The 10,019-nt window shown below is 36.0% G+C and overlaps 1 protein-coding gene across 1 annotated transcript in view; it reads right to left on the reverse strand.

The window, feature by feature from the left end:
- Positions 1–9,351, reverse strand: part of taldo1 (transaldolase 1) — a 19,028-nt gene extending 9,677 nt beyond the window's left edge. Inside the window, exons 1-4 of the mRNA XM_037691744.1 lie at positions 9,166–9,351; positions 2,233–2,356; positions 1,870–1,977; positions 859–990 (exon numbers count right to left, since the gene is read on the reverse strand). Of these exons, the coding sequence (XP_037547672.1) occupies positions 859–990; positions 1,870–1,977; positions 2,233–2,356; positions 9,166–9,265 (464 nt within the window). The 5' untranslated portion in view covers positions 9,266–9,351. The remainder of the gene's footprint in view (positions 1–858; positions 991–1,869; positions 1,978–2,232; positions 2,357–9,165) is intronic.
- Between the last annotated feature and the right edge of the window lie 668 nt (positions 9,352–10,019).

The raw sequence follows: 10,019 nt of genomic DNA on the forward strand, positions 1-10,019 counted from the left end.
ATATATATAGATATATATATAGATATATATATAGATATATATATAGATATATATAGATATATATAGATATATATAGATATATATAGATATATATAGATATATATAGATATATATATAGATATATATAGATATCTACTTTATTCAGAATTTTCTGGGGGAGGATCCCCAGCCCCCGCCCCGCTCTCTATTTTCATTCCAGCATCGATCAGTTTACAATTTAACCCGTTACTTATTTGGCATGACTGCTGCCGTTAGGATTCTGTTCAGTTTTATGTAAAATGTTTCCTGTAATAATTTGAAGAAGTGGCGATACATTTATTATGTTCATTAAGTGAATAGGTAAAGTTCTAAAGTGATTTTTGATACGGTCAATTTTCTGAAAACTGTAATTTTTGGACATTGAAATTAAAAATGTTAATTAAGACCATAAGGGGGTCCCTGAAACTTTTTCTCCCCGGTAAGTGGTCCATGAACCCAAAATTTTTGACAACCCCTGCTCTAGATTGTACGCAAAAATTGCTTTATAACTAGAATAATAAATAAAAAAATAAATAAAAAAAGAGATGCGTTTGAGTATATTTTTTAACACCTATTGGAAAAAACAACAGAATATATTGTGATAAATTTCAAGTCCATATCATACCATATCATATCACTTTATTTATAAAGCACTTAAAACAGCAACAAGGCCAACCAAAGTGCTGTATATCACCTGCACCTTGTGCATATGTGGTCATGATTTTCAGCACACACAGAATTAAGTGAAACTACAAAAGCCAAAGTGTAAAGAAGAGCCCGACTCTGATGCACAACTACAGGTATGAATAAGAGAATATTTAACACTTTAATTTTACTCACTTGCCCGCCTGGATTCCCTCCCATGTTGAAGACAGTTTGATGAGAACGCGCTCCTTGCTGATGCCTGCCTCTTCGTAGAGAGCAATGAGCTTCAAGGCTTTCGCCAACATTTCATTTTTATCAAAGGACAATCTGCAAAACCACAAGACGTGAGCATTCAAGAGTTTTAAATAACTTCACATTTGAGAGGCATTCTAATTTTTTAATTTTTTTATCGGGTTAGCAAAGCCTTTGAAAGTTTTATGACATTTTTAAACTTGTTTGTTTATGAGCCAGATGTCAAAAACAAATTCTCCATTTCTTTGAATGTTATAGACAATAAAGTTATATTGAACTGAATTAATTTCAACTAACAAAAAGATTTGTCAGGCTTTTATTTGACTTCTAGTCTGTCCAATAACTTAACACCCGCCTCAGTTCTGTGTCCAGTTGGACTCATGAAGAAAACAGTTGTGAAGACATTAGTTTGTTTCATTAAAGCTGAAAATCATTTAACATGTTGGAGCTTTTTTGGTTTTAAACTTTCTAAGATTGGTCGTCTCAGCAGTGAAGCATCAGATCCAGTAATTCGCTGCCAAACGAATGCAAAGAGAAACCGTTTTTATTTTTAATGAATTTTTTGTTTGGGGTATTAAAAATTTTGGACATGCATTTTGGATTTTGTTAGCTTTTATTATAAAAAACAAACAAACAGCTTATTGGTTATAGAGCAGCTGCCTGGTTAAGGATGTTTTGTAAAACAAGAAATCTTCAACGTCAACACACAAACAGTTTGATTTAGGTAAAATATCAATTTAAATAAGTTTTTTTTAACAACGATTTACAGTACGTGTATAAAAAAAACAAAAAAAACATTTTTAAATGCATTTCGTAATGCAGCCTGATCATCAGCAGTTTAGCTCAAGCCCTGTGTAATGAGCAAGACGAGCATTAAAAGCTTCTCCAGTACGGAGTAAAAACTGAGCCGTGAATACGTTTCCAGTCATAATGAGACTGGAAGTTTGAACCTACCTGGCATCCACCTCCGTTGAGACTCTGCCTGGAACCTTCTGGAGGATCTCGAGTCCAAAGCTTACAAAAAGCTTGTCCATTGTGTGGGCTACCTGCTCCTCTTCAGTCCTTTAAAAAGGAAAAGTTTGGTGTTTAACGTCTGAATTCCACTGAAAATAAAGACTATACAGATGATTTTGCCAAATGTGGCTTAAAACTAGCATAAGTCCAAAAGATTTCTTCAAAACATTGGAATTGTCGTTCCCTTTTTAGCAAACAACTTTACACACACTCAGGTTGGCCTTTAGGCGTTTGAAATCAGTAGATATTAAAGAAACACATTATGTTGTTTGTACTGTTTTACTCCTGCGGGCGAATCCTTACCCTCCTTTGGCGATGCCATATTTAATGGCCTGATCCAGAAGACTCTGGTAGGCTGGCATCTTAGCAGCAGCTAGGATCAGAGACGGGTTAGTGGTTGCATCTTGAGGCTTGTACTCGTCAATGGCTGCAACATCAGAGAAAATACATTTGTTACAAAACAGATATTTTACTGACAAAACACTAAGAAAAATAGGATAGGAAGTAAACACAGATGTCACAGTGCTTCTAAAATACTTTTTTTTTTCTCACTTCTGAATGTTCAGTGACAAGGAAAAGGCTCAGTCAAGGTCTCATTTTAAAACAAAGATTAATGTCCTGATCCGTGACATGATCACAAAATGTAAAGGAAAAGAAACTAATACAATAACTTCGCACTAAAACTCACAACAGATGTTTAAACTGACCATCAAATGCAGGTGAAGCTTTACTCTGGTTTAATTAAATACGTTTAACAATGAACCAAAGAAACAGCAAGTTCAGAGCCATTTTATCTGCAATTAACTGATGTGCTCAGGAAGAAAATGGTGCCATCTAGTGTGTACATATGTCTATCCAATAATCCTACATTACCGTGGTCAGAAAAGGCAGCTGGACTTCAGAGCGTCTTTTGTGAATATACAGTTTACACCTTTTAAAACAGATAAAGGTGCAAGTAGGAAATAAAGTAATGGTAATAACTTAATGCACAACTTAATTAAAATTGCTTGAGTTTTTGTTGTTTTGACTCTTTGTGAACAAAGCCTTAGTGATGAACGTGCATCTTTATTATCTTTAAACTGACTGGAATAAAGCAGGTACAATATTAAAGTTAATGACCTACTCAGTGCAGATTTTCAAAGTACATTACAAAAAAGTATTGCAGTTTAAAAACGATATGCTAAGCAGAGCCTTTGTGTCCCTTGATACGTTAGAACTGGTCTGTAAATCTCCAACAGATCAAATCTCATAAAATTGCTTTTAAAATGTGATCTGTTCTCTCCTACTTCTTTCTCCAAACTTTAATTTAGGCTACCTTTAAAAGGAGTTTGATGCCCTTGCTGTTCATGGAGAAAAAACAGTTTGTGTCAGCAAGCAATTAAGAAAAGTTACATATACATAATTTTTTTAACAGGCAACAAAAAAGGTACAATTAAATATCTAAAAGCCGATTTAGCTACGGTATATTCGACTAACCAGTACGGGCAAAAATTCCAGTCGTGTATATTTTTGTGCTTGTAAATAAGAATGTTGAGTTAATTTTGCACCTTGTAAATCAAAAAGTCTGACAATTACATATTTGTGTATCCATAGATAAGAAAGTGTGGGAAAAAAAAAAAAAAGATTTGTATTGTAAAAATTACACAAGTTACAAATTTTTAAGGTCTGCTTACAGATACAAAGCAAAAAAAAAAACCTACATATTAAACTCTGTGCTCAAGTTCCCTAACTTGCCTGTGAGTTTCGGCTTGTAAATATGAATTATGAATGTTTCTTCCTCTCAGCTGATTGGTCAATCACAAATTTAATAATCCAATCAGTGAACAGATGGGTTCTGGTCCTGGAAGGGTAATACATGACAAAATAGAGCAAGCGCTAACGAACGTGATTTTCAAAAATATGTATCATTGATTGCGTTTTTGACCACTAAACCATAAAGAAGTTTCTACATGAGCTGCAAAAATGATGGCGCCATCCTCCATCTTTGAAATGTATTACCTTGGATACCCTTCCAGGACCTGTTCTCTGATTGGATCGTTAACTTTGTGATTGACATGACATTGACCAATCAGCTGAGAGGAAGAAACATTCTGTCATAACTCGCACATAAGTTAGGCAACTTGAGCACAGTTTTACATTTTTTATTCTTTTATTTGTTTTTATCCCTTGCCTTAATAAATAAATTGTAACTTGTCATTACATTCCCCCCCCCCCCCCCCCCCAAAAAAATACAATGCATTTATTTAACATACAAATTATCATCTATGGATGCACAAAGATGTAATTGGCAGACATTCTGGTTTAAAATTAATTCACAACTACACATTTTATTTATAAGCACAAAATATGACTGGAATTTGTAACCATAAACCAGAAAAAGTTTTGTAAGCTTCCAACAATTATCAAGCAATGCAGACTTTTCATTAGCAAGTCTTCTCCAAAAATAGTGCTAATTTTACTTTGTGTTCATTTTTAGTAGGAAAAAAATACTTTAATACTAATATTAACCAGTTTTTGGTACCATTTTGGTTGTTTACTTTTGCAGACAGGATTTAGTGGGGTCTTCTCCTACTCCGCTCCTGTTTCAGAGTCAGAGTCAGAGTTTCTTTATTGTCATTCGCACCTCATGTGGTACATGTGGTGGAGCGAAATTATGTACACGGGGTCCCAGTTACATCCAACAATAAAATGTCTAAGAAAAACAGTAATAACATCTAAGATATGAACTAAGAAAAACATCAACTAAATATACACCAAGCACTCAACATAAAACATTGAACATCAGCACAAACATGAACATGAGTCTGTGAGCAGATGTGCACGCATGAACACATCAACATTGAAACAGATCAGCAGCAACATGAAACAGATCAGCAGCAACATGATATGGTTTCCTGGAATATCTTGTAAAGACCTGAAGCTCTCGACCTTTGACCTCTCTAAGTGGCTTCAAACATTTGCTAAGTTCATGGCAAAAACCAACGCAGACATGTTCCCGTTTTTACTTTTATACATCACTTTATAATGTAGCTTATTATTGTTATTATTATTTTAAACATAATTTTCTTCCATTTATTTGTTTTCTTTCAATTTATAAACCTTCTTTTATGATTGTCTACTAGGGGTGTAATGGTATGCTTAAAAAAAATAAAATCACATTTAGGTTTGGTTCATTTTCTGTACAAAAAAAGACCAAAATAAAGACTTACAAAACATTTATTTTGAAAATATGCCAAGTAAACAATATGTGTTTGTATAAAAATAAATAAAAGCGACCCATTTGGATGATATTTTAAATAAAACAGCACTCTTTACAATAAATAAACTATACTAACAAAAATAAAAATAAATACAATAAGTCAGAACCAGAACAATAAGCAGCAACAGACTGTTTACAATCTGTTATTAAGGTTAATAAGGTCTATTATTGTCATCATTCTTTGTTAAACAGGTCTCTCTTGTAAACGAGTCCTCGAGGCTCAATGAGACTAACCTGTATAAATAAAGGTTGAACTGAATAGCAGCTGGGTGAGAGTGTGAAAAGCACATGAAGAATTGCACCAAGTGACTATGACACAAAAAACTGCTTTGTGAGCATGAAGACAAAAACTGAAATTAAATCCGTTACTTACAACACAGACCTAAATAAACCAACATTTAAAGTTTGTTTTCAGCTCTTAGTCTTTGAAGTTGACAAAGGTAATAAATAAAATGTGACATTTGACTTTCTGTTCAGTGCCCTGAGAAGACTTCTGTTGTGACTTGGTACTATATAAATAAACTGAATTGAATTTTCAGTGAAAATGTATTCAAAGAGGGTGGCACAGCTCTTACTGCCACAAAAACATGAAGCAAGTGTGCGATCTTACGACATGTAGCCATGGTGAAACAGGCGTGCTGCTTGATGTCAACATCTAAACTTGCAACAAGTGAAGAGATTGGAAAGACGTCTTGCAACCCTCGTGCAAAACATAGATTACATGAACTAAACAAGGTTTCAAGTATTAAACTCACTGGAGCTTTTCTTATCAAAAACTCATTTGTGTTATTGATAGAGCCGTCTGAAGTTAAGCTGTACACATCAGTACTGATGCAACAAATATTGATCTGAACAAGAGTATACCTTTTGCACTTTTGTAGTGTTGAACTTTAGGTGGCAAATTGTCAAAAAAAAAAAAAGAATATTTCCCCGTTGAAAGGTCAATCTAACAAAACAAAACCAAAAAGAAAAGAAAAGAAAAATGGTGTTTCAAACATTAAACTGCAAAAAAAAAAAAAATTGCTCATTCTTGTTTAAATTTCACAAAAGTTAAATTATTTGGACAACGGATGACAAAATTAGGAAACACGTTTTATTTCCTCTATTTAAAATAAGTGGATGTGTTTTATACAGTTGATTGAACAACATTTTCACCTGGGAATTTAAAAAGGGGAGTTTGCTTTTATTTTTTTTTTTTTAATTGTTGTGGACAAAACAAGACAACTTAAAACCAGTTGCAGCCCTCGTTCCTCCATTTTGTTAAAAACCCCAAATGATTTAAATTAGGAAACTTCTAAACCCAATGACAAGTGAATGTAATGTTTGATTTTACAGAACAGCCCATTGTTTTTCTTTGAGCTGCCAAGTTTTAAGATTGCACAAAACTGAGTCTTGGTGCACCGATTGCAGTTTTCTGTCTGATCACCGATTTCTAAAAAGTCTGACCTGCCGATGCAGATTTTGTTTTATAAGCGACACTGTCGGGCGTTATCAAGTCACAATGCACCTTCAATATTCCTGTATTATTGTATTGAAAATTATACCCTTGAACAATATCTTAGAAACAATACAAACTTGTTTTAACTGGTCATGAGGTAGTACTCTGCAATATAAATAAAGTTCAGACAATTGTTGTTAAAACTATAAAAAAAATAAAATAATAAAATAAAATAAAATAAAAAAAGAGGTAAAATCGGTTTCTCATGCAAGTATCGGCCGATTTCCGACTGGCTGATTTATCGGTGCACCCCTAGTTAAAGGCTCTACTAAAGGGTCTCAGAGGAAATTTAGGCCCCATTTACACAGACACGATGGGGGGAAACGTATGTTTAGTATGTTAATTAGAGGAAAAGATCTGCGTTGACAGTCGGATTTTGGGTTTACATGCATCCGGAGGATTTCACCCCCCCGAATCCGCTGTATTTACCATGCCAGGTCATTAGATGGCGCTGTGAATTTTGTACCTTCACCTAATGTGCATGCGTGCTGCCTCGACACGTTGTTTTCCTCTGGGCTAAAAGCTCAGCTAACAACAACAAGTTAAAGCTGGATTTTGGATGAGAGTCGACAGATTTGACGCCAAGCGGGACCACTAACTTCATCTAACAGCTCCACACCGGTCGCTGAGTGGACCAGAACAGAGTCGACGATGTTGGACTTTACTCCGTGATAATCAGTAGCTGTTTTACAGCAGGTAAATCAACGTTAATAATGTTTGCTTGTGTTTACTTTGGTTACAAAACAACCAACAGAGTTTTTATTTTTCCTGAAAGAAGAAGAAGCCATCCTTCCACCAGGTGGACCGGTTCTGAACGAGGCTCGGCCCGGATGAACTGCAGGAGGACGTCGAAGAGAGAGATGTTGGATGATATTTTAAATTCCCCTCAGTTCTTTTATTCAATCCATTGAATGTTTTAAGTTGCATTAATCAAAGGAGTGACAGCCTGAACGAGCCAGATGAACAACGTGGGACATCCAGGATGAAAACAAGAGTCCAGTTCATTAATGCAGTTAACTTGTTTTTAATAGTGTGTTCAGTTTAATTATCAGTGTTTGTGTGACATACAATTTGTGGTTTTAAATAAATAAATTAAATAAAAATTAAACAAAAATTAAACCTGATGTCTTCATTTTCAACTTTAGTAGCACACAATATGTTTAGCATCATTTTAATCACATAATTTGAATTACGTAATGTCCAGATAGCTTCATTATATATCGCAAACTTAAGATAAATATTGTTTATTATTATTAAACTTGTTATTTAGCACATTTAGTATGTTATAGTGCAGCGCGACGTGTGCCTCGTTCTATAAACAATGACATTAGAACTGGATCAGACTGTTGTCTCTTCCAACACAAATGTCAGTCACAGCACCTGGAATCTGACGTAGATTAACTACGAGATTAATATATATTCCATCAGTCGTAGTTCAGAAAGCAGTGTGTCCACCGCCATGTTGATAGAAATATAGCGTCTGTCCACGTGTGCGCATGTGGTTTAACACAAAGCCTCAGTGGGAGATGTTAACATTATCAGCGGGGGTCAGCGAAAAACCTCCACTCTGGAAGGTGGGTTCAGAAACCTCCACTCTGGAAGGTGGGTTCAGAAACCTCTACTCTGGAAGGTGGGTTCAGAAACCTCCGGATTCAAAGGGGGGGGGGCACGGGTGTCGTGTAAATGATCAGCAGAATCGCAGAGAGAAAGCTGCGGATTCACTCAAAATACGTGCCGTGTAAACGGCCCCTTAATGAAAGACAAACAGGGACAGTAAAAGGAGTTCATGCATGAACTCCACTCCTGCTGTGTCTCCATTATTCTGCTGTCCAGAGACAAAACCTGGTTCTGTCAAGTCATCCTGACTCTGCAGGCTGGACCCAGGGAACTAGCTGGTTTGCATCACAGACTGAGGGAGCAGAGTTACTGCAAACTGTTGAGAAACACGACCTTTTCTCATCTCTGTGGCATGTTCAAAGGGAGAAACGAGGAAGAAGAATACAAAACAACAAAAAAACACTGCCTCCTGTTGCACGTCAATATTAGCTGCACACGAAGCTAACATTTTTGACAGGGCATAGTTGACATTTCCTCAACCTACACTTTAATTGCAACATGAATCTCAGTCTTACCATTTGTCAAGTGTCAAACCACCATAAAATACCCAGCTACTGTACTTTTAATGGAATATAAACAGTTAGCTGCAGCAACTCATTGAAACAGTTAGATTAAGGCTACTGATAACAATTATCAGATTAACAGGAAACCTCAGAGATTTACTAGTAAAGTGGTGGAAAGCAATATGTGATTGTGAAGCTAAAACTAACGTAAATCGGTAATGCTAACTACAGATAGCCTCCATGTTCACACCCACTGTGCGTGACAAGGACCTGTCGGTCAGTCACATTCAAACCGGTCGGTCAGTTAGCATGCGATGCTAACGGGCTAACGCTAGCATCTGGACGTGATTATTTATTACCGTTGAAGTCTCCCGTGTCTGCCACCACCACGGTGAACTTCTTCAGCTGGGTTAGCGCCGACTCCATCTTCCTGCGTTTGTCTGGTGACCCACTAGACATGGTGAGCGCAGAGTGAGACCCTTTTATAGACAGAAAGCACGTGAGAGCTGGCAGAATGTCCGAGAGGCGGGAGCGCGCACGACAGGAAGAAGAAACATGTAGGAACCGGGAGCGCGCAGATTACAGTTGGAGGAAGTGAGTGTAGAGGAAAACAAAAGAGGAAATTAATAAATAATAATAACAACAAATAACAAGACAGTTTTGTACACGTGTTCTGAACTTGAACTCTGAAACTAATTATGCATTTTTACTATTTAACGTAAATACCTTAAACATAATTATTACTGTAATATGTTATTATACTTCATGCTGCATTTAAATACTACCTATTGCATAGCATTTATTATGGTAGGTAAGTGATTATTTCTCCCATCACTACTGAAGATGTCCTCTAAGTGGAGACAGGAGACTTATAAACTTTGGAACACATGTGTCTCTTGTGATTTACAAGTGAGAGGCACATTAGAGGACGGTGCAGGATTCATTCAACCTTTATTTATACAGGTTTGTTCCCAATGAGCCTCGAAGACTCATTTACAAGAGAGACCTGTTACAGACAGACATACAAAGTAGATAAGGAAAAGAGAACATGAAAGGGTGGAGGAGGTAAAAAAAAAAATCATATCTCACACCATGTCCTGGTCGGGACACAGTGTGAAAGTTGAAGAAAAAAAGGCCTCGTAATATAAACAGCAACATACATACATGTACATCCATTATCTTTTATCTGCTTCTTCCTTTATCAGATCACGGG

Source organism: Nematolebias whitei, chromosome 2 (genome assembly GCF_014905685.2).
Source record: "Nematolebias whitei isolate Nwh7 chromosome 2, NemWhi1, whole genome shotgun sequence".
Lineage (NCBI taxonomy): Eukaryota > Metazoa > Chordata > Actinopteri > Cyprinodontiformes > Rivulidae > Nematolebias > Nematolebias whitei.